Source organism: Gadus morhua, chromosome 1 (assembly GCF_902167405.1).
Source record: "Gadus morhua chromosome 1, gadMor3.0, whole genome shotgun sequence".
NCBI lineage: Eukaryota > Metazoa > Chordata > Actinopteri > Gadiformes > Gadidae > Gadus > Gadus morhua.
This window is the reverse complement of record NC_044048.1, coordinates 22580066-22606176: the sequence shown is the minus strand read 5'-3', so window position 1 is coordinate 22606176 and position 26111 is coordinate 22580066. Positions and strand designations below refer to the sequence as shown.

General features: G+C 47.8%; 2 protein-coding genes across 8 annotated transcripts; both read right to left on the bottom strand.

The window, feature by feature from the left end:
• Nucleotides 1-712: 712 nt before the first annotated feature.
• otud5a (OTU deubiquitinase 5a) lies at nucleotides 713-11754 on the bottom strand. Of its 2 annotated transcripts, none has more exons than XM_030350757.1 (9): nucleotides 10921-11754; nucleotides 8570-8660; nucleotides 8229-8293; nucleotides 7920-8076; nucleotides 7675-7823; nucleotides 6603-6788; nucleotides 5303-5507; nucleotides 4976-5047; nucleotides 713-2081 (listed from the first exon to the last, which is right to left on the bottom strand). In XM_030350757.1, the coding sequence occupies exons 1-9, from the start codon at nucleotides 11494-11496 to the stop codon at nucleotides 1945-1947; spliced, it is 1638 nt and encodes a 545-aa protein (XP_030206617.1). In that variant the 5' UTR covers nucleotides 11497-11754; the 3' UTR covers nucleotides 713-1944. The 2 variants fall into 2 exon arrangements, with proteins under 2 accessions (XP_030206617.1, XP_030206608.1); XM_030350748.1 differs by having other exon boundaries at nucleotides 8570-8663; nucleotides 10921-11753.
• A 1701-nt stretch (nucleotides 11755-13455) lies between these two features.
• Nucleotides 13456-25826, bottom strand: si:ch211-180f4.1 (leucine-rich repeat neuronal protein 1). Of its 6 annotated transcripts, none has more exons than XR_003977956.1 (14): nucleotides 25529-25826; nucleotides 23613-23758; nucleotides 21824-21966; nucleotides 21524-21625; nucleotides 20906-21090; nucleotides 19847-20089; nucleotides 19604-19726; nucleotides 18871-18993; nucleotides 17802-18228; nucleotides 16974-17088; nucleotides 16574-16731; nucleotides 16243-16404; nucleotides 13797-15871; nucleotides 13456-13754 (listed from the first exon to the last, which is right to left on the bottom strand). XR_003977956.1 is itself a non-coding variant. In XM_030366278.1 (13 exons), the coding sequence occupies exons 2-13, from the start codon at nucleotides 23713-23715 to the stop codon at nucleotides 15377-15379; spliced, it is 2379 nt and encodes a 792-aa protein (XP_030222138.1). In that variant the 5' UTR covers nucleotides 23716-23758; nucleotides 25529-25826; the 3' UTR covers nucleotides 13456-15376. The 6 variants fall into 6 exon arrangements, 4 of the variants coding, with proteins under 4 accessions (XP_030222138.1, XP_030222147.1, XP_030222161.1 ...); XR_003977957.1 differs by having other exon boundaries at nucleotides 13456-13796; nucleotides 13839-15871; XM_030366278.1 differs by having other exon boundaries at nucleotides 13456-15871.
• Nucleotides 25827-26111: the final 285 nt, after the last annotated feature.

The window sequence follows — 26111 nt, the reverse complement described above, 5'->3', positions numbered from 1 at the left end:
CACCACGCAAGGAGTTTGTCTTCGGACATGCCGGACTTCATCACTCTGCTTCTCACTAGTGAACCGTTTAGACGTTTTGACACTCCTCTCGTGAAGCCCGCCACGATCTTACACATCCAAACGAACCCTTAAGACCCTCCAATTTAACCGTTTTGTCCCGGGAGTGACAGGTGAACTACTAATAGTGATATTATAACTAACTACTAATATTGACGGTAGTTACTTAGTACTAATAGTGACAGAACTACAACTAGTGATATAAATACTCATACTGACTGAAGAACTACTAATAGTGATAATATGACTAATAGTGATATTTCAACTAATAGAGTAGAACTACCAATAGTGATATAACTACTAAGAGTTATAAAATAGTGATATTACTAATAGTTACAGTAAAAATAATAGTGATAGTATGACTAATAATGATATAACTACTAATAGTGACGGTATAACTAATGGTGATAGTACAACTAACAGTGTTATAACTACTTATAGTTATAACACTACTAATAGTGACAGTAGAAGTACTAATAGTGACATAACAAAAAAAAGTGATTGTTTAACAACTTATAGTGATTCAACTATTAACAGTGATAGTATAACAAATAATAGTGATAGAACTACTAATAGTGATAGAATTACTAATAGTGACATTACTGGTGTGTATTCAGTCTTCGCATCAGAACAGAACAAAACTAAAAGGCCCAACTGGTTTTCAAGAAACATCGTCCTCTTTTTATTCCAAGAAAAAAAAAAGTATTTTCATCCCAAACAGGAAAATAAAATAAAACAAACTTATATTATTATTAATAATAACAATGATCAATTATTAAGAGGATAAGTATGACGAATCATTCTATTGTCTTCTCTATGATGTGATTGGTCATGGTCAATAGACATGCAGCTAAATAAGACCCATGATGATGAGGATGGGGAAGATGAAGAGAAAGTTGTGTTCCTGTATGTGTGTGATCTTGGGGGGGAGGGGGTCTTGCCGTTGATAGGTAATGGTAAACACACACAACCAGGTACAGTTAGACACACACCTGTCTAACCAGGTAGACACACACCTGTCTAACCAGCTAGTCTGGCTGGCCTTGCTGCAAAATGTGTCTAGTTTAAAGGGTTTTATCTGCTAGCTATGGCTATACTACCCGATCAATAACAGCCCACAAAAGATATGAAAGGAAATATCAGACTCCATCACAACACATACAATTATTGGACCATTTCTGTAGTGTTTGTATTACTTTGGGATAGCAAATACCCGTAGTCTCGTGCCATGTATATAAGGTATAAGCCAGTTGGCAATAAAACTAGCACATCCAAGACTATTTGCTTCAGCGAGCTCGGTTATGTAATACTTTAGTACCCAGACATCGATATTCTTCTAGCTTTGGCAACTCAGAAAACATGGTGATGGTGTTCGTCATCTTTCTAGCCTAAATCAGCTAGCTAGCGACATCAGTTAGTTAGCCCAGATTAGGCAGAGTTAACTAGCCCACGTCATCAAGCTAGCTGACCCCGCTACCCTCAGATAGCCAGCGGTGTGTGCTAGTGTTTGCGTGGCCTGGCTGTGGCGTGCGTAACATTTAACTGCCATCCAATCGGCGGTAAGACCCTCCCCCGTCGCAGAGGTTGAGCTGAACAGAGGGGGGGGCGAAGTCTTATCAGTCTGAGCCCCTATTGGCTCGGAGAAGTGTCAGTAATGAATGGATGAACCGAGATGTTGCGTTCCAAACAACATGTTTATTATTCACCATGTCCCTGTCTCTCTCGCTGTGTGTGTGTGTGTGTGTGTGTGTGTGTGTGTGTGTGTGTGTGTGTGTGTGTGTGTGTGTGTGTGTGTGTGTGTGTGTGTGTGTGTGTGTGTGTGATGAGGTCAGAGGTCGTGGCTGCTCGTCATGGTGCGTGGTTTGATGTGTGCGTTGTGTGAGTCTATCAGCTGCTGTCAGGGGAGGCGTCTCTCTCGCGGTGCAGCGTGGTGGTCCCCTGGGGCAGCATGGTGTCCATGTACTCCTGCTGGGACACGGCCAGTACAGAGGCCAGGATCTCATCGTCCTCCCAGTCCGTCAGCCCTGCACACAGTGGCCAGTAAAGTACACGTTAATACACATTATACACACACACACACCGTACAGGTTACAGTACACATCATACACACGGTACATTTTGGAGTACACGTTTATACACACAGTACACGTTAGAGTACACGCATAACATTATATACGTTATAGACTATAGTACATGGTCAAAAAAAATAAACACAGTACACGTTAATATACACACACGCGACATGTCGCAGTAGACGTTATGACGTTAATAGACTCAGTACACGTTAATACCCGTTAAAGTACATGTTAATACACACAGTTCACATTATAGTACACGTTTATACACAGTGCATGTTAATACACGTGTATTAACGTGTACTGTTCGTGCATTAACATGTTCTATAACGTGTAATGTCTGTATTAATGTTAATACACAAGGTACACGTTTATACACACAGTACACGTTAGAGTACACGCGTAACTTTATATACGTTATAGTACACGGTATAAAAAAACTAACACATTACACGTTAATACACACACACACACGACATGTTGCAGTAGACGTTAAGACACGTTACAATACCGTTAATACCCGTTAGAGAATATGTTAATACACACAGTTCACATTATAGTACACGTTTATACACAGTACATGTTAATACACGTGTATTAACGTGTGCTGTTCGTGTATTAACATGTTCTATAACGTGTAATGTCTGTATTAATGTTAATACACAAGGTACACGTTTATACACACAGTACACGTTAGAGTACACGCATAACATTATATACGTTATAGTACACGGTAAAAAAAAAAAAACACAGTACATGTTAATACACACACACACACACACACGACATGTTGCAGTAGACGTTACAATACCATTAATACTTAGTACACTGTAATACCAGTGAGAGTATATGTTAATACACACAGTTCACATTATAGTACACGTTTATACACAGTACACGTTAATACACGTGTATTAACGTGTACTGTTCGTGTATTAACATGTTCTATGATGTGTAATGTCTGTATTAATGTTAATACACAAGGTACACTTTAATACACAGTACACGTTACAGGACACATCAGAGTACACGTTAATACACATATATATACATTTAAACACATGTTGATACACATTATAGACACAGTACATGTTAAGGTACAGGTCAATTCAAACAGTAGCCTTTTAAGTATACCTTAATACACACAGTACACGTTTAAATACACATTATAAACACAGTAGACATTAGTGTACACTCTAATACACATCACATACATTCATGTAACATGAATGTATGTACTGTGTGTTAATACACACCACATGCATTCATGTTACATGAATGTATGTACTAATAATAAATAATAATACATTTAATTTATAGGCGCCTTTCAAGACACCCAAGGTCACACACTTACAGGGCATATAGTCATAATAAATCGTTTAAAAAACAAGACATTGTGGAAAAAATAAAATAAACATAATAAATAAAAAATAAATAAAACAAAAACAAGACAAAACAAAACAAAACAAACAAAACAGTGATCAGTTAGACGTTGTGTGCGAGTTTGAACAGGTGAGTTTTGTACTGTGTGTTAATACACACAGTACGGTTTCAAATACACATCATAAACACACGTTATACACACCACAGTACATGTTTAAATACCAATTATACACACAGTCCAATATACATTGAAAAACACTGAGAACACACACACACACACACACACACACACACACACACACACACACACACACACACACAATAACACACAAACACATCCAAATAGAATACACACATTACAATAAACACCGACACACACACAGAACCAATAACACAAACAAAAATCACATTAGAACAAACACATCATTACACATAGAACCAATAACCCCCCCCCCCCCCTCTACACACACAATAACCCACACACAAATCCAATTAGGATACACACATTACAATGCACGCACACACGCATCACATTAGAACACACACAAACAATATAACAAAGCTCACATTAGAAATACACACAGTACAAGTTAAAGTAAACCTAAATGCACAACACACGTTCAAATCACATTAATACACATTTGACAACCTGTACACGTTAAAGTATACCTTAATACGCATAATACGTTCAAAACCACATTATAAACACAGTTAACGTAATTTACCCCACTTTACATTTTTAATACAAATTATACACAGTCCAATGGTGCTGTGTGTATAATTATCAATCTGATATGAGTTACATATCAGAATACACACACACACACAGAAACGATAATACACCCACATCACATTAGAACACACACATTATTACACAGAAACAATAACCCAGACACCCATCAAATTAGACACACACACATCACATTTACACACACACACACACACACACACACACACACACACAATATAACACAACCACACCTCACATTAGAATATACACATTACACACACACACAGGAGCACAACGCACAGAAACAATAACTCACACAGATTACATTATAAAACACACATTAAAACACACGGATCACATTAGAACACACACAACATGAGGGGACGTTGTATAGAGGACCCCCACGCCCAGCAGAGCGTTCTGAAGGTGTTCCTCCACCTGTTCCTCCACCTAATCCTCCTGCTGCTCCACTCAGTAGCCTCTGGGCCGCCCACCTCAACCACTTATTTGAACAAAAAAAACGTGTGCGCGTGTGTATGTGTGTGTGCGCGTGTGCGTATGTGTGTATGTGTGCGTGTGCGTGCGTATGTGTGCGTGTGCGCTCGGTCTGTGTTAGCGCGCACGCACGCGTGTTTGTCAGCGTCTTTGTGAGCGTCCAAGAGCGTGTGCGTCCCAGTGTGAGCGTGTGCGTCCGTGTGTGTGTGTGTGTGTGGGTGCGTTCGTGTCTTACCAAACGCTGTGGGAGACATCTCCTGCATGATGGCTCTGTACTCCAGGTGGTGACGGCTGGGGTTACTAGGACCTGAGGCAGGGAGACACACAGGGTGAGAGACAGGTAGGTGCACACAGACAGGTCAGACCCACAGCCAGGTAACAGTCAGGGTTGTGTCTTGTGTGTGTCTCGTGTGTGTGTGTGAGTGTGTCTCGTGTGTGTGTGTGAGTGTGTCTCGTGTGTGTGTGTGTGTGAGTGTGTCTCGTGTGTGTCTCGTGTGTCTCGTGTGGTGTGTGTGTGTGTGTGTGTGTGTCTCATGTGTGTGTGTGTGTCTCTCTCTCTCACCTGGTGCACAGGGAGAGGGGGGCTTGTTGAGGCTGAGGCCCGCCCCCGTTGGGGAGGGTGGTTTGTTGGTGGTTGACGCGGTGGTTGCTAGGTCAGAGTGGGAGGGGTCAGAGTCCCGTTGCCTCGGTGACCGGGCGCTCCAGTCGTCCAACCCGCTGCACGCCGCTGCCGTCGCTGAACTACAGGTAGCACTAGCCTTACGGGGCTACACACACACACACACACACACACACACACACACACACACACACACACACACACACACACACACACACACACACACACACACACACACACACACACACACACACACACACACACACACACACACCTATAAATATACATAAACTCATAAATATTCACATGTATGACCTAGGGCTGTAACGATTTTTCCACCTCTTCCTGCTTTTTCTGCAAAATGGATCCCGAAGGAGAGTGTTGTCCAACAGGTGGTCAAACAGAATTGGGCGATTGCCCACAGCAATGATAACGTTCTCCTCCATTTTTAAATCCCCCGCTGCCGGCCGGCTTTTTGACACATCCACGTGTTGTGGATATGTCAAAAAGTATCCCGTGTTGTATTACCAAGGCGATTTCTTTGGACAGAGTCTGAGTAGCGTAACAGTAATGTATTTGCACAACCGCGATCTGATTGGCCGACGGATCCGTCGCTACCTGATGAGTTTAACAATTCTACGCAGGCCACGGAGCCGACAGAACGGAAGGACCCACAATGCATTTCGAGAGCGCCTATGCAAAGCCAATAGGATCCGTCGACGGATGCATGCATTGTGAATGTAAGGAAACAGCCAAGATGAATCCGAGGGATGTTTTGTTTTAGAAGAAAGCTATCCCCACAAATAGATTGGGAATGGTCTATGTTCAAAAGATCATTAAAGGCTCTTTAAGGCCAGCCACAAAAAACGTTTGCACTTAATGCAATGTGGCACTTTATTCTTTGTTTTAAAAATTGATTATTTTTGTTTTAAATATCCGAAAGAGCAAAGAAATAAAATTATGAAATTATAAACAAGTTGTTTTTTGTGAGTCGATGTGAATGTAAGAGGCTGTGTTAAATTGGCATATGATATCGTCTCATATCGAGCGCATGTCCCTGAAACGAATCGAAATCGTATCTGGGCAGACTTTTGATATCGGCAAATATCGTATTGTTGTCCAATGAATCGATTTAATATCGTATCGGGATGAAACCAGAGATTTACACCCCTGATACAACCAGTGACACACTACAGGTAGAGACCAGGTGGTAGGGACTAGTTGCTAGGGCCCAGGGGCTCACCTGGCGGGCCTGCTTCTCCTGGTCCTGGAGCCACTGCAGGTAGGACTCGCGGGCCACCTGCTCCTCGATGGCCTCGTTGGTGGCCTCCCAGTCCGTCGCCCGCTTCTTGTCCTCCAGCATCTGCTGCTCGATCCACGACTCCTCCGACGTCTTGATGGCCGACTTCATGAGGGACGTGTCGGCATACTGAACACACAGGACCTCGTCAGACCGCTGTGTGTGTGTGTGTGTGTGTGTGTGTGTGTGTGTGTGTGTGTGTGTGTGTGTGTGTGTGTGTGTGTGTGTGTGTGTGTGTGTGTGTGTGTGTGTGTGTGTGTGTGTGTGTGTGTGTGTGTGTGTGTGTGTGTTAGGGCCCGACCGATTCATCGGCCTGCCGATTTAATCGGCCGATTATAGCCTTTTTGAAAATAATCCGCATCGGCCAAAAAGACGCAGATTACAACCGATTTTTTATTTATTTTTTTATGTTATTGCGCTTAGTATCCTGCAGATTGCGCTCCTAATCGCCTTGCTAACTAACAACTTTAGCTGGAGTAAAAAGAGGAGATTGAATTTTACCGTACAACATGAAAGCACACTCGCTCAGGCAGCTGCGCGCTCACCTCACCAATGTACACAAGACGCGTTGTTTGAGCATGTTGTGCCTGTTTTTCTTTAGGTCCCAGGCCATGTTAATTTGTTATACTGTAGACTCTAACGGTGAGACCATACTGCTCAGCACGCAGGTGTTAGTCACTGCTCACGAGCGCAGCACATTGGGAGTTAGTTATTTATTTTACATTACACTCATTTTTGATTGTAAATGTATTCTAAAACTCTCAAAGGTTCTGCATTCAATTCACATATTCCTCAAAAGTGTTTAAAGTATATTTAAGGTATCAGAAACTATGTTTTATATGCTTTTTTTTTTTTTTTTTAATCGGCCGATTAAATCGTAATCGTAATTTTTCTCTGAAAATAATCGGCATCGGCATTCAAAAATCAATATCGGCGGGCCCTAGTGTGTGTGTGTGTGTGTGTGTGTGTGTGTGTGTGTGTGTGTGTGTGTGTGTGTGTGTGTGTGTGTGTTTACCCCGGGTTTGAAGGCAGGCAGGCCCAGCCCTACCCCTATCGTGGCCTTGTTGGGGTTCACCACGGAGTTGTAGTGGATGTTTCTGTGGTAGCTCACTCTGATTGGCTCGTCCTTGTTCTGGTGGATACCATGGAACGTGTTGATTGGTTCTGAAGCAGGAAGTTAAAATGGTGCATTAAAAGGCAGGTAGATTAGAGAGAGAAACAGACAGACAGACAGACAGGCAGACAAACAGGCAGACAGACCTGTGCCGTCCTGGTAAACCTCTACCGGCCGGTTGTACATCTCAGCCATGGCTTGCATCTCGATGTGGTTGCCATGGCAGTTGTTTTTCCTCTTCCTGTTGATGTAGGAGGTGAAGTCCTCAGTCACGTAGTTGGAGAAGTAATCAGCATTCTTCATCTGGAGGAGCACAAACAACACATCCGTCATCGCCTCCACCTCCCTCGGTCACACCTCCTCCTCCTCCATCACACCTCCACTCGTCACACCTCCTCCACCTCCTCCACACCACCTCCTCCTCCACCTCATAACCGTTAGACAGGGAGACTCACCAGGTAGTCCATGCAGTGCTTACGAACCACTTCGTGCATATCCTGATCCCCGTACACCTGGTCAGCTGGTAGACACACAGACAGGTAGAGACACAGACAGGTACACAGGAAGAAACACAGACAGGTAGACAGGAAGATACACAGACAGGTAGAGACACAGACAGGTAGACAGGTAGAGACACAGACAGGTAGACAGGAAGATACACAGACAGGTAGACAGGAAGATAAACAGACAGGTAGTTAATAAACAGGAACAATACTACCTGGCAGATAAAGGGTGTGTGTGCGTGTGTGTGTGTGTGTGCGTGTGTGTGTGTGTGCGCGCGTGCATGTGTACTCACCTACTGCTCTGAACAAACAGGCACCATCTTCCTTCATCTTTTTAATGACAAAACCCTTCTTCTCTCCGAGGGCCTTCTCAAACCAGTGTTCCTGCTACACAAAACACATATACAGTTATAGTTAATCAGTGATCCCGCTGATCAACTTGAAAGACGGCAATTTCGTGAGCCAATCACTAGACTCAAAAACGAGTGTGCACAGGACGTGCTGCCATTGGTTCAGTTACTGAGGCGTGAAGTGAACCTGCTTTAACGTGATTCGTCTGGACTCACAACAAGGCAGGCTCACCTCCCCCTAGAAGAGCTTCTGTTGTCCTGTTAGGATCATGTCAACCAGCCTCCTCTAACAGGCTTCATGCTCCCTGGGCTTAGGTTGAGGGTTCGTTGTAGGTTTGTGCTCCCAAGTGGTCAAACTAGATGTGTGGTTCCCCACACATCCCCAACCCAAGTCAGTTGAACTACTCAGGAATCTTTAATCTGACAGGACATGGCTGCTTTCTGCTTCCTGTGAGACTAACCGGCCATTCCGCTGCTCTGAGGGGAGACGTACATTGAGGTTATGTAGAGCCATCTCCATGTATCTAACGCTGTACGTTAGGTTTAAGGAGTGCCATCCTCTATGTCCCTAACGCTGTACGTTAGGTTTAGAATGCACTGCAATTTATTTGGTTTCGATTCAGAATTTTTTTTAAATCAATTATTTCCATGGAAACAAAAGAAGCATACATTGTAATCTAGAATCGAGTACACCTAAATGTACATGCCCTTTTATTTGTCCATGTTATTACTATTACTTTTATGCTGCAAGTTTAGCTCAGGAACAATACTATACAATGGTGTATTCCCTTTTTGCTAGTTAAAGCACAATGAAATGGTTAATTCATTTTGAAATGGTTAATTCTAAACAATATTTAGGTATTTTTTCTCATCTCAAATATTATTGAATCGATAAAGGCAATTGGATCAATATCGAATCGAAATCGAATTGAATCCAAGAATCGAATTGAAATGAATTGTGAGGTACCTGGCAATACCCAGCCATAGGTTAAGGAGAGCCTCTTTGTCTCTAACACTATATGTTAGGGTGATGTAGAGCCATCTTCATGTCTCTAACTCTACATTAGGGTTAAGGAGAGCCATACGATGCAGCAACAGTACGTCTGTGTCAACCAAGTTCCTACAAGGTGAAGCAAGGCGTTGTTAAAGCTAGTCTTCCTCACAGCGCGGTCAGCTGAGAGCTGGTGAAAGGAGCAGTAAACGGAGCTCCTTTCATGGGCAAGGTCGTCAGAGTCGTGTGTTACTCACATCAGGATAGGTTTCCTTTGCTGGTTAGTTATGTTGTTTGATATTAGTAGTTTTGGCTCAATATAGTCGTTGTGATACTTGTTGCAAAACTCTCTAAATAAATCCCAATAAAACAAATATATTAGCATATCCCATGTAGCCTACAGCAAACGCTGCTGATCATCGCACCATCTTCATAGCATCCAGACACACAACGTCAAATCTGTGGACAAGTGTCGCCACACTTCAAGTATAGTGATGACCAATGAGTTGTCAAATACACACTCACTGACTCCTTCTCATTCACTAGTTGTTTTACATTTAACACTTGAAACGCTCAGAAACTAAACCAAACTAAACTTTGTATGGTTAACTCTTTAACTAGTCCTAACTAAACTCCATGCTTCAACATGCTTCATAAACTAACCATCTCTTACCTTACACCTAAACTAACCATCTCTTACCTTACACCTAAACTACCCATCTCTAATCGTACACCTAAACTAACCATCTCTTACCTTACACCTAAACTAACCATTTCTAACCTAACACCTAAACCAACCATGTCTAACCATACACCTAAACTAACCATCAACATATGTGCTGGTGTAGTTTTATTTATATTGTTTGTAAAGTTAACCATTAAATTATTATGCTAGTCGCAGTGGTAATTTATGTCAAAAATAAACAATGTTGACTTCTCCGTTATCCCTCCATCATTCTATCTCTCCTCTCGCATCCCTTCATCATTCTGTCTCTCCTCTGTCATCCCTACATCATTCCCTAGTCTTTAATCTAAACTTTAGTATTCATAAAGTTAGTTCATATATACATTAATATATATGTAGCGTGAACTAAACATTTATCACTAATAAGTATCAATGTTGTTAGAATTAAAATTATATTAATTATGGGAGTTATATATAACAGTTATATATAACATCACCCAGACATGTTCCCTGGTAATTGTAACATAATACATAATACTGTATTTAATACACTATCTAACCATCGCTGCTCTCTGACCCCCATGCATAGCCCTCCACTAGTGGTAAATCAGCCCGTACCTGCTCAACCGTTGCCGGATCAACCGACTGCAGCCGAGCGGCATTCTCATACTCGTCTTCGCTGTTGTTTCCACCGGCTCCTTCCTCCGTCTCTCCGCCGGACCCAATGCTTCCTTGGCCGGTCACCCCGGGCTGACCTCCCCCGGTGAGAGCGGCTACTCCGCCGGAACAAGTGCCTGCCTGTCGCCGCCGCTTGCTAAGCCCAGGCCCCGAGCAGCAGCTGCTGATCCCTCCTCCACAACCAGCCCCGGCCGACACCACCACTTCACCCCGGGAACCAGCCGCTATTCCGCCGCTGTTGTCTCTCCCTTCGCCCGGTCCTACGGGAGACCCCGAGCCGCCAGGCTGGGGAGAGGCCTGCTGCGGCCGAGAACTAGCCTCGATGCTACGCCTGTCCTCCCTGGCGGAGGCCGGGGCGGGCTGGTAAGACCACGGGGGCGGAGAAGCTCTGGGCCGTGCTCCGGTCCGCGGGTGCGGATGCTGGTGTGGGTCGGAACCGCTCCGGCGGTCGCTGTCGTCGGCGTGATCCGAGACCCCGACGGCGGAGCCGGGCTTCTTCTTCGGGAGGATCGTCATGGTGGTGTGGGGGGGGGGGGGTCAAAGAGGTGACGAGTCCTCCCTTTCTGGAGCAAAATCTTCGGCTTCTCCGCCTCCGAGCCACGCGGTCTCGTGAACTGATCGACCGTAGACCGTTAGGCGACGGAAAACCCCGTTGAACGCCACTAATTGTTCGGTTTTCGAGGTGAACGGAGAACAAAAACAACCGGAGCCGTCCCGCAAAACATCAACACCGTCTGACGTCACTTCCCGGTTGCAGCGCCGCGTTTCACGTCGGGCCGTCAGTCGTTCTGCCTAGCAACCAGCCTCCTGCTAAGCAACCAGACATGAAGAACAAAGGATTATTATTGTTATTGTTTATATATTGATTTTTTTGTATAAACTATTACTGTTATTAAGGATTCTTATTGTCGTTATCATACAACTATAAAGACAACATTATAGGCTATATTTAAATGTAAAGCCTACAAGTACACGATACCTTTCACTCTAACTAGTGCATCATGCATCCAGACTTAACAGCTACTGCTCATGTTAACCGCTATGTATAACAATGATGATAATACCTAAACCCCAGAATCACAATAGGGATCCACAGAATCCCTTATTATAACTAAATATAATAACTAGGACTGAGAATACCTAAATATAACTTATAATAAGTCTAATTATAACTAGGACTGCGAGCAACCACAGAGGTATTCTAAGCGACCGGCCCTCATGAAACTCACGACCCTTCACAGACCCTCATGACCCCTCACTGTGACCTCATCACCCCTCACAGACCCTCATGACCCCTCACTGTGACCTCATAACCCCTCACAGCCCTCATGACCCCTCACTGTGACGTCATGTGATGAGATATAATTGATTAGATATCGTTACAAAACGCTCTACCCAACTTATGGGAGGCGTCCTCTATATTCATGGCAGGCTTCCAGTTCCTTCAACCTTCTGAGGCAGATATGTGATTGACTTTTTTCCTTAGTGCTTTGCGTAACATTTATTTAAATGCCCACTGTAACGTCATTATTGTTATTAAGCCAAAACTTTGCACTTTTGAAGGGGGTATGTGATATAATATATCATATTAACATATGAAATTATATTAAATACTAGTTTTGATAAATACTATGAAGATATGATATATAATATGTAAGGGATAATGCCCGACGAGGTGTCCATTATCAGGAATTAATGGACGACGTGGAGGCGTGAACCGTCCGACGCGAAGCGGAGGACGGTTGCCTCCGCGAAGTCCATTAATTCCTGATAATGGACACCTCGAAGGGCATTATCCCGCTTATACCACGGTCACTTACCAACGGTGACCAAATTAAGACCATTCATTTATATTTTCATGCGTTTTACAATCTGAAAATAAAGTTTTCCACAAAACATACATTTGTTTCCCTGGTTACGCCTGAGGGTCTGACTAATACCCGGAACCACCATTACACGCCCGTTGGGTTCTCATGCAACGGAAACGTTGTTCACTCCTCCAGTAATTAGGACGGACCATAGCTACGACTTTAGAACGGGAGGTAGCGGGAGGTATTATAGTCCGCTGAGCTTTGTTTTGTTTCCCGTTGCGATGGTTACTACCATTTTAGAGACGATACGCCAGCTAGCGCATTAATTGAGAACGGTAAACAGACAATTTGACGGAACTACTTGTCCAGGTGTCCGTATATCAGGAGTTAATGCACACCCTGCATCCAATCAGAATCGAGTATTCCCGCAGACCGTGGTATAAGAAGATATATATACTCCGAACAACGATATATATATATATAGGAACATGTGATATATTATTTGAACATTTATGATATATAAAATTAACTATATTATCATAAAGATTACGAACATATAATATATAATAAGAACATATGATGTATACACGAACGTTTGATATAAAATATAAACATATATGAAATAAAATATGAACAAGTTGAGAAATGATATGAACAGCCATTCTCAAGATTTGTGTCTATTGTTTTTATTATATCAAGGTGTTCAATGCTCAGTGTCTGTGGTGCATATGGATAACATTTATATTTATGACACAACCTCAAATTTCAGTTTTAACTGGTGTTTGGATAATCAGGACAACAGAGTTCAAATATAAAGCAGTTTACATTTGTACAAAATACCCTGCAGGTTGGATCGAGATGAGGCAGCCGTCCTCCCCCGTCCCGCCACTAGGGGGCGGGAGCTGGCCCGATAATGTTCCGATGAATTCACAGCGTTCGCATATCGAGAAGAAAGTGATAGACCTAGTTCTCACCAAGGTCCGCATGGTGAAACAAGTGGTAGACCTAGTTCTCACCAAGGTCCGCATGGTGAAACAAGTGGTAGACCTAGTTTCTCAACAAGGTCCGCATGGTGAAACAAGTGGTAGACCTAGTGCTCACCAAGGTCCGCATGTCGAGAAGAGTAAGGAGTGACAGTTTAGTGGTGAGATCTTCATCTCATTCCAGAGTGACAGCAGGCTTCAAAACGCCGTGTGTGTGTGTGTGTGTGTGTGTGTGTGTGTGTGTGTGTGTGTGTGTGTGTGTGTGTGTGTGTGTGTGTGTGTGTGTGTGTGTGTGTGTGTGTGTGTGTGTGTGTGTGACATCCGTCGTACAGTGTACAAAAAAGTAGATAATGCTTACAGCTCTACCTAACAAGAGACAGTTGCTTATGTTAACAACTAGTTAATCGTCCGTAACCGTAGCTTATGCAAACAGCTCTAGCTAAATCCTTTCAGTACAGTATTCCAGTGGTGGTGGTTGGCAGCTCTAGCACACATTTCCAATCGTAAAACATGTATTAAAAGAGCAAAGGAATTTGGATGACAATAAAATAGTTGTTAAATTCCCCAAATACAGGTGGGATGGGGTGGATACAGGACTGAGGGGTGAGGGTGGAAGGTTAGGGTTAGGGTAATGTACGGTCAAGTAGGTTAAAGTAAATGTGGTAAAGTAGCTTAGGGCAAGCTATGCTAGGGTAAGATAGGCTAGGGTAAAGTAGGGTTCTGTAATGTGAAAAAAGTATGCTAGGGTAATGTTATGAAGTAGGCTAGGGTAAAATAGGCTAGGGTAATCGGGTTAAGTAGGCTTGGGTAAAGCAGGCTTAGGTATAGTAGGCTATGGTAATGGGGTTAAGTTAGCTTGGGGTAAAGTTGGGTTTAGTCCAACACATTAGTGCAAAGGCATGCAGAATAACTGGCTGTGTAAATTAACTACAACCTTGAACACAGAAACAACCAGTTGGAGTTTGAGTAGTGAGGGGTCTCTGGTTGGACCAGAAAACAATGTTTACGATGCAGAAAGGTGTGTCAGGGCAACACTGTTCTCTGGGACTCTGAGAGCAGAGGTGGAGTTTAGTGAACTTGACGTCCAGAGGTGTAGAGTACCGCCACCCGGTTCAGCTCATGTAAACATCATGGGAGAAGCAGAACAGCTGTAGTACTGTAGGAGTAGAACTGCAATACTACTCCAATACTGCAGTAGTGCTGTCGTTCTACAGCAGTAGTACTGTATAAGTACTGTAGTAGTACAGGCATCACCGGAGCATTACCACGGAAACGCCACAGCATCCCCATGGGATGGCCAGGGCATTACCACGGCAACGCCACAGCATCACCATGGGATGACCAGGGCATTACCACGGCAACGCCACAGCATCCCCATGGGATGACCAGGGCATTACCACGGCAACGCCACAGCATCCCCAGGGGATGACCAGGGCATTACCATGGCAACGCCACAGCATCCCCATGGGATGGTCATGGCAGCATCATGCATAGCGATATGTGTCTCTAGTCTGTGTGTGTGTCTCCTGTCTGTCTACGTGTCTCCTGTCTGTCTGTGAGGCTCCTGTCTGTGTGTCTCCCTGTCTGTCTGCTCCCGCCGGTCTACCAGAGGTAGGTCTTGGATGTGTCTATGGGCGCCCCTCCCTGCTCCTCCTCGCGCTCCTTCTCCTTGTCGGCGTCGGCGTCCCAGAGCGTGATGAGGGGGGGGTAGAGCTCCTTCAGCGGGATGGAGGACGAGGACGAGGAGCTGTGGAGGTAGGTCTTCAGGGAGCAGCTCTTGGAGTGGAGGCGGCGGGCCATGACTCCGCCCAGCAGGAGCATGAGGAGCAGGGCGAACAGGGAGCCTGTCACCGCCGCCATGGCAACGCTGTTGCCCGAGGAGACCACCAGCGCCACGGCCAGCCCCGCCTCCCGGGTGGTGACGTTGACGCAGGCGGTGTGGAGCGGGGGAGGGGGGGCGGACGGGGAGGGAGGGGCGGGAGGGGAGGGGGAGGGGGGAGGGAGGAGAGGGGCGGAGGAGGAGACGCTCAGACACACGTGGTAGTCGGTGGCGGGGAGGAGGTGGGTCAGGTTGTACTCCTGGACGTCCACCGGCACCTGGAGAGAGAGGATCCATAGTATTGGTTATTGATCAATAGCATTGGTGATTGATGGTACCGTGAACTACAGCTGATCAATAGTATTGGTTATTGATCAATAGCATTGGTGATTGATGGTACCGTGGCCTACAGCTGATCACTAGTATTGGTTATTGAGTGGTCATCGATCAAATAATTATAATTGGTTATTGATCAATAATATTGGTTATTGAAGGCACCGTGGCCATACAGCTGATCCATAGTATTGGTTATTGATTGGTTATTGATGGTACCGTAGCCCTGCAGCTGATCCATAGTATTAGTTATTGATGGTGCTGTGGCCGTGCAGCTGATCAATAGTATTGGTTATCGATTGGTTATTGATGGTACCGTGGCCGTGTAGCTGATCTGAGAGCTGTCGATGTGCACGCTGGCGCTGGTCCAGCGTGGGGGGCGGGGCAACACCTCCTGGTGGGCGGAGCCTCCAGAGCCAGCCGCTGGTTGGCTGGAAAACAACTTCCACTCCAAAAGAACAGAGTGGGATCGGACCACCTTTACACACACACACACACACACACACACACACACACACACACACACACACACACACACACACACACACACACACACACACACACACACACACACACACACGTCAATACCAGCACTACCTAGCCCTAACCTGACCAGTGCTACCTGGAGGAGCAGGAGGAGCACGTACCTTGGCCTGGAGGACCAGGGAGGCAGCAGAGTGGGACGAGTTGCCCCCCCAGGACTCCTCCCCCCCGGGGCCGGAGCCACGCCCCCTGGAGTCCACGAACACGGAGACACTTCTGGTGTCGGCCCCCTCCACGTTCCACGCTACACACGTATACAAGCCTGGGGGGGGGGGGGGGGGGGGGGGGGGGGGGGGAAGAGAGAGACAGACACACACACAGAGAGAGAGACAGACACACAGAGAGAGAGAGACAGACACACAGAGAGAGAGAGAGACAGGCACAGAGAGAGAGAGAGACAGACAGACAGACAGACACACACAGAGACAGAGAGAGAGAGCAGGTTAATCGCTTGCTCAACAGTCGTACCAGATCCATTATGGTAGCCATGGCGACTGCAGGTACCAGCGTCTGATTGGTCGAGATGCTCCATCACCAGAGCTCCTGACGGGGACACACGGTGTCTCCTCCTCCTGATTGGTCCAGAGCTCTGCAGCGACGCCCCCGCCTCCGAGCTCACCTGAGAGGACAGACACACATCAACCTACTAACCAGGACTAACCATCTCCACTAACTAGCTTACCTGACAGGACAGACACACATCAACCTACTAACTAGGACTAACCATCTCCACTAACTAGCTCACCTGACAGGACAGACACATCAACCTACTAACCAGGACTAACCATCTCCACTAACTAGCTCACCTGACAGGCCAGACACACATCAACCTACTAACCAGGACTAAGCATCTCCACTAACTAGCTCACCTGACAGGACAGACACACATCAACCTACTAACTAGGACTAACCATCTCCACTAACTAGCTCACCTGACAGTACAGACACATCAACCTACTAACCAGAACTAACCATCTCCACTAACTAGCTCACCTGACAGGACAGACACATCAACCTACTAACCAGGACTAACCATCTCCACTAACTAGCTCACCTGACAGGCCAGACACACATCAACCTACTAACCAGGACTAAGCATCTCCACTAACTAGCTCACCTGACAGGACAGACACACATCAACCTACTAACCAGGACTAACCATCTCCACTAACTAGCTCACCTGACAGGCCAGACACACATCAACCTACTAACCAGGACTAAGCATCTCCACTAACTAGCTCACCTGACAGGACAGGCACATCAACCTACTAACCAGGACTAACCATCTCCACTAACTAGCTCACCAGACCCCAGCTGCTTGGGGGTACACACCTTGTCTCCGGTGGGCGTGACCCAGTAGAACTGGGGGGCGGGGTCAGCACTGGCCCAGCAGGGCAGCGTGATTGGCTGTCCGGAGCTGAGGTTGAGGACGGGGGGGAAGGAGAGGGCGGAGACCTGCGGCAGGCAGCTGTTCCCGCTGGCCCCGCCCCCCACAGCGCCCCAGCCAATAGAAACCACTTCCTGGAGCTCGCGGCCGAGCAGCTGGGGGGGGGAGGAGCAGGTGGTGAGGGGGCTGTCCAGCAGCTTGACGGCTGATTGGTTGCCGAGGTGGGGGCCCCAGGCGGCTAGGCAGTCACAGCGCAGCGGGTTGGAGTGGAGCGACAGCTCCTCCAGACCAGGAAGGGACGTCAGCAGCTGATTGGACAGTAGGCTCAGCTGGTTGCTATGCAACAGCAGTGTCCGCAGGGAGGGAAGGCCACTGGGGAGCAGAACACACGCACACGCACACACACACACACACACACACACACACACACACACACACACACACACACACACACACACACAGGTATAAGGTAGGGAGACAGGTAGAGATACAGGAAGACGGGTAGAAGGCAGGGAGACAAGTAGAGATACAGTAAGACAGGTAGAAGGTAGGGAGACAGGTAGAGATACAGGAAGACGGGTAGAAGGTAGGGAGACAGGTAGAGATACAGGAAGACAGGTAGAAGGTAGGGAGACAGGTAGAGATACAGTAAGATAGGTAGAAGGTAGGGAGACAGGTAGAGATACAGGAAGACAGGTAGAAGGTAGGGAGACAGGTAGAGATACAGCAGGTAGAACGCAGGGAGACAGGTAGAGATACAGGAAGACAGGTAGAAGGTAGGGAGACAGGTAGAGCTACAGGAAGACAGGTAGGAGGTAGGGAGACAGGTAGAGCTTCAGGTGTAAAGACAAACAGGAGGAGAGACAGAGAAGGTAGAGAGACAGCGACTAAAGGCGTGGGGGTCTACGGAGGCCAGCATGGCAGAGAGACAGACAGGTAGAGAGACAGACAGGCAGAGAGACAGACAGGTAGAGAGACAGTCAGTTAGAGAGACAGACAGGTAGGAAGAGTCACCTGAAGGCGTGGGGGTCTACAGAGACCAGCCCTGGGTTGCTGTAGACCTCCAGCTTCACCATTTCTGGGAGGTTCTGGAAGGCGTCGCGCTCCACCGCCACCAACTGGTCCATGTAGTTCAGACTGGAGCGCAGGGAGACGTTACACCACCCGGACACCACCACCACACCACCAACACTACACCACCCTCACAACACCCTCCACCGCCACCAACTGGTCCATGTAGTTCAGACTGGAGCGCAGGGAGACGTTACACCACCCGGACACCACCACCACACCACCAACACTACACCACCCTCACAACACCCTCCACCGCCACCAACTGGTCCATGTAGTTCAGACTGGAGCGCAGGGAGACGTTACACCACCCGGACACCACCACCACACCACCAACACTACACCACCCCATCACAAAACCAACACTACACCACCCTCACACCACCCTCAGCTGGTCCATGTAGTTCAGACTGGAGCGCAGCGAGACGTTACACCACCCGGTCACCGCCCTCATACATCACACCAACCTCTCACCACCCAAAAATCACCCCAACAACACCATCACACCACCCAAAAACCACCACAACAACACCCTCACACCACCCCAACACCATCCCACTAACTGGAGTCCACCCAATTACACCACCCTCACACCACCATCACACCACCCTAACACCAGCCCAACACCACCCTCCCACCACACCACACTCTCACCACCCTGACCCGGACCACCCACCTGAGCTCCTCGAGGTGGAGCAGGTCCTGGAAGTCCCCCGGCCCGACCCGGGAGATGGGGTTCCGGTTCAGGTCCAGGAACTTGAGGTTCTGCAGCATGCTGAGAGCCTCGCGGGGGACCCACCTAGAGACCAGCAGGACATCCAGAACGATGGTAATTGGTTAATTGGTAACTTCTTTAATTGGTTAATTGGTTACTTTTTAAATTGGTTAATTGGATAATTGGTAGGGGCAGCGGCTGTACCTGAGCTTGTTGTCGTAGAAGGACAGGCTCTCCAGGTAGTGGAGGCCCAGGAAGGCGGCGGGGGGGACCTCCTCCAGGCCCATCCCGGCCAGGACCAGGCTGTGGAGCCGGGCCAGCGGCTGGAAGGTGCGCTCCTCCAGGCCCAGGATGGGGTTCTCCCCGATCATCAGGATCTCCAGGGAGGGCAGCGACTCGAACCAGCGCCGGTCGATGGCCACCAGGCGGTTGGAGTTCAGATGGAGCCTGGTGGTGTAGATCAAAGGGTGGTGTTGGAGAGGTGGTGTCGATTAAAGGGAGGTGGTGTAGATTAAAGAGAGGTGTTGGAGAGGTGCCGTGGATTAAAGGGGTGTGGTGGAGAGGTGGTGTAGAGGTGATGGAGAGGTGGTGTAGATTAAAGGGAGGTGTTGGAGAGGTGGTGTGGATTGAGGGATGTGAGTTGGAGTAGATTGAGGGAGGTGATGGAGAGGGGGTGTAGATTATAGGGACGTGATTGAGGTGGTGTAGATTAAAGGGATGTGATTGAGGTGGTGTGGATTAAAGGGATGTGATGGAGCGGTGGTGTAGATTAAAGGGATGTGATGGAGCGGTGGTGTAGATTAAAGTGATGTGATCGAGAGGTGGTGTAGATTATAGGGATGTGATGGAGCGGTGGTGTGGATCAGAGGGATGTGATGGAGGTGGTGTGGATCAGAGGGATGTGATGGAGCAGACGTGTGGATCAGAGGGATGTGATGGAGGTGGTGTGGATCAGAGGGATGTGATCGAGAGGTGGTGTAGATTATAGGGATGTGATGGAGCGGTGGTGTGGATCAGAGGGATGTGATGTAGGTGGTGTGGATCAGAGGGATGTGATGGAGGTGGTGTGGATCAGAGGGATGTGATGGAGCAGACGTGTGGATCAGAGGGATGTGATGGAGGTGGTGTGGATCAGAGGGATGTGATGGAGCGGTGGTGTAGATTATAGGGATGTGATTGAGGTGGTGTAGATTATAGGGATGTGATTGAGGTGGTGTAGATCAAAGGGATGCGATGAGGCGGGGTTGAGGGTGGAGCAGAGACCTGAGCAGGCTGGTGAGGCCTGAGAAGGCGTGCTGGGAGATGGAGTTGAGGCGGTTGTGGTTGACGTAGAGCTCCTCCAGGCTGGAGAGGGTCCGCAGGCTGAAGTCCTCCAGACCCTCCAGAAGGTTCTCCTCCAGGTACAGCGTGACCAGCTGCTCCAGGGAGCCCAGACCCATGTCCTGGACCTACACACACACACACACACACACACACACACACACACACACACACACACACACATATGGACCCCAGACCCATGTCCTGGACCTACACACACACACACACACACACACACACACACACACACGCACACACGCACATGGACCCTAGACAAATGACCTACACACACACACACACACACACACACACGCGCACGCACACACACACACACACACACACACACACACACACACACACCCTGGACCTACACACACACACACACACACCCACACCCTAGACCCACACACACACACACATGGACCCTAGACACACACACACACACACACACACACACACACACACACACACACACACACACACACACACACACACACACACACACACACACACACACACACACACACACACACACACACACACAGAGACAGACAGACATACCTGTCTGAAGTGGTTCTGCGACAGGTCCAGTTCCGTCAGGTTGTTCAGATTCTGCAGCTCGGTACCGATCAGAGAGATGTTGTTACTCTGAAGAAGCAGCACCTGAAACACAAGTAACCAATTATCCAAGCTGCCAGTTAACCAATCATCAAACAGATGTGTTTGATGATTGCACGTGCGTGCGTGCGCGCGTGCGTGCGTGCGCGCGTGCGTGCGTGCGTGCGTGCGTGCGTGCGTGCGTCGTGCGTACGTGCGTGCGTGCGTGCGTGCGTACGTGCGTGCGTGCGTGCGTGCGTTTACCTGCGTGTTGGGGGAGATGGTTGGAGGGACGTGGTGCAGACGGAGCTCATTGCAGTCCACCGTCCGGGCCTGGTGGTACACAGACTGGGGGGTGTACCAGGGGCGGGTCTCACACACGCACTGGGCTGGGCAACCGGACCCCCCTGAGGACCACCACACATCAGATCAGACCCCCTCCTACACTAGACTAGACCACCTCCAATAGACTAGACCACCTCCTACACTAGACTAGACTAGACCACCTCCTATACTAGACTAGACCACCTCCTACACTAGACTAGACCACCTCCTACTCTAGACTAGACCCCCTCCTACACTAGACTAGACCACCTCCTACACTAGACTAGACTAGACCACCTCCTACACTAGACCACCTCCTACACTAGACTACACTAGACTAGACCACCTCCTACACTAGACTAGACCACCTCCTACACTAGACTAGACCACCTCCTACACTAGACTAGACCACCTCCTACACTAGACTAGACCACCTCCTACACTAGACTAGACCACCTCCTACACTAGACTAGACCACCTCCTACACTAGACTAGACTAGACCACCTCCTACACTAGACTAGACCCCCTCCTACACTAGACTAGAGTAGACCCCCTCCTACACTAGACTAGACCACCTCCTACACTAGACCACCTCCTACACTAGACTACACTAGACTAGACCACCTCCAATAGACTAGACCACCTCCTACACTAGACTAGACCCCCTCCTACACTAGACTAGACCACCTTCTACACTAGACTAGACTAGACCACCTCCTATACTAGACTAGACCACCTCCTACACTAGACTAGACCACCTCCTACACTAGACTAGACCACCTCCTACACTAGACTAGACCACCTACACTAGACCACCTCCTACACTAGACTTGACCACCTCCTACACTAGACTAGACCACCTCCTACACTAGACTAGAACACCTCCTACACTAGACTAGACCACCTCCTACACTAGACTAGACCAACTCCTATGTTGTGCCTGAAATCGCTCACTTACATAAGTGCACTTACATTGAGTGCACTTCATTATCCCTACAGTACACTTAGTTATAGGCGCAGTGTTCTCATTTCTACAGTACATTGTCAAAACAGCCTTCGCGCGCCACCTACCGGAAATGAGTTTGCAGTTTGACGGTTCTTCTTCTGTGGTATTTTTTTTCTGCTTGATCATTTCCGTCAGTCGCCTGGATGAGCGATCTAGCAGTATTCACGTTATCGTTCTTGATACAAACTGATTACAGAATTGACAACACTCAACACTCAAATTTTAGATAGTTTTGAGTGCGCCACCGAGGTATTCCGGTGCACTGTGTTTTGGCACACTCTCCGTTTTTGCTCAAAGTGCACTCAAAAAAGTTGGTGTAAGTATAGAAGTGCACGATTTCAGACACAGCACTAGACTACACTAGACTAGACTACCTCCTACACTAGACTAGACCACCTCCTACACTAGACTAGACCACCTCCTACACTAGACTAGACCACCTCCTACACTAGACTAGACCACCTCCTACGCTAGACTAGACCACCTCCTACACTAGACTAGACCACCTCCTACACTAGACTAGACCACCTCCTACACTAGACTAGATGAGACTAAACCATTTGGGTTTGAGTAGACTGGACTAGAGTAGACTAGACTAGATGAGACCAGGTGACACTAGATTAGACCAGACCAGGGAGGACCCATCTCAGTGGCCTCAGTCCAGTCAGCAGGTCAGTTCCCCCGCTCTGACGCGTTCCTCTGACCCTGAACCGGTTCATCACCTGATGATGTCACTTCCTCACCTGGGAGGAAGTCGTCTCCGCTGGCGCCCAGCGAGGACGTCAGGACGGAGAGGAGGGCGAGGGTGAGGACGTGCGATCCCATCGTGGAGCAGGAAGAGGAGGAGTCTGAGTAGAGAAGACCAGCTCTGAAAGGACAGGAAGAAGATAAACAGTAGACCAGATGTTTAGATCAGGATCTTCAGATGATAGTGACCAGTAGACTAGATGTTTAGATCAGGAGCTTCAGATGATAGTGGCCAGTAGACTAGATGTTATGTTTGGTGACCTGTCCAGTATATGCTATTTCTGTGCAGTGTCTACTACTTGACCGTTAATGTGGTACGTTCTACAGCTATGCGTAGAACGCCTCCGAACTCTTCTGAACACCACTGAAACGCCACCGGATGTTTGGAGATAACGTATTTCCCCTCTGATATGCGCTGCATATCAGATGCCGTCAAAATTAAAATCACTAATTTACCGATTTTTTATTTTTTTTCCAGACTCCGGCTGAATTGTGGGATAGGGCAGCGACCTACCGTTATATACTGTGGCGGTAGTAAGCATTCGGAAACTTTTTGCCTACTACACAATGCGTGCTGACCATTCGGACGCGCTATATTTGTGACGTACCACAAAATGCCTACTATATAGCAGCCAAGTATGAGTGTTCGGATGCAGCCCATATGTTTAGAGCAGGACCTCCAGATGACTGGACCTGTCCAGTAGACTAGATGTTTAGAGAATGCGGGGGCATTGAACTAAGTGGGGGGACTGGCCCCTCCTTTTCCCGTCTCCAGCCTGCGACTGGTTGCAATATTTATGACATCTCCATTATTTAACGAGCTGCCTGACGCTCGTTAACTCCTCAAAGCCCCGCAGGAGCAGCTGTGATTGGAGGAGGACACACACACACACACACACACACACACACACACACACACACACACACACACACACACACACACACACACACACACACACACACACACACACACACACACACACTCGCAGGGGCGGCCTTCCCTACAGGCGGGTTAGGCGGCTGCCTAGAGCGCCATCTAGAGAGGGAGCGCAAAATAGTGCGTCCAAAAAAAAAAATAGTGCGTCAACAATCGCTCCATACCCCCCCCCCCCCCCCCCCCCCCCCCCCCCGTCAACAATCGCTCCAAACCCCCCCCCCCCCGTCAACAATCTCGCCTAGAGCGCCAAATGTGCTGGGGCCGCCCCTGCACACTCGCCTTAAGGACCCGTCTCTGTATTGTCTCACCCCTACCTGCTCCTTAATGACCTGTCTCTGTACTGTCTAACCCTTACCTGCTCCTTAATGACCTGTCTCTGTACTGTCTAACCCTTACCTGCTCCTTAATGACTTGTCTATACTGTCTAACCCCTACCTGCTCCTCAATGACCTGTCTTTCTACTGTTTAACCCCTACCTGCTCCTTAATGACCTGTCTTTGTACTGTCTAACCCCTATCTGCTCTTTAATGACCTGTCTCTGTACTGTCTAACCCCTACCTGCTCTTTAAGGACCTGTTTCTGGAGTCATATGTATCAAAGTAAGAGCCCAGACGTGCAGTCTTGCAGATCACACACAAACACACACACACACACACACACACACACACACACACACACACACACACACACACACACACACACACACACACACACACACACACACACACACACACTAAGCGGTAACCGATGAAATACCTACACACCTATACCAGACACACACACACACACACACACACACACACACACACACACACACACACACACACACACACACACACACACACACACACACACACACACACACACACCTGATGCAAGTACACAAATAAAACCACGACACACACACACACGCACACGCACACGCACACACGCCTGATGCACAAACCGTCCTACCGTCCGAGTCGCACGAGGTTCAGCGCGTCTTCCCGCTCTCGGAGGCAGAAGTCATGTAGAGGTCGAGTCCTCTCAGATCATCTTCCTCGGATATGATGTGATGTTGTTTATATTCCTCATCTTCTCCCCGCGCCAACCTCACCTTGTATCCGAAGCCTCCCTCGCGCGCAACACCACCGCTGTCCTCTCTCCAGTCCGCAGGTGCTGGGAGTCAACCAATCACATCCGTGTGCCACGCAGGGCGGGCCAATCCGGTGTGTGATGCTGCGTTAGTCTGCCAGCATGATGTAATGCTCCAGATCTCTCCTCTAACCCTCCCCCTCCACCGTGATCATGACCGAGAGAGGATGGAGAGGGAGAGAGAGAGAGAGAGAGAGAGAGAGAGAGAGAGAGAGAGAGAGAGAGAGAGAGAGAGAGAGAGAGAGAGAGAGAGAGAGAGAGAGGACTGTGGGGGAGAGAGAGAGAGAGAGAGAGGACTGTGGGGGAGAGAGAGAGAGGAATAGAGAGAGGAATAGGGAGAGAGAGAGAGGGGGGGGGGGGGGGGAGCGAAAGATGGAGATGTTATCCCGGGACCGAAGGTATA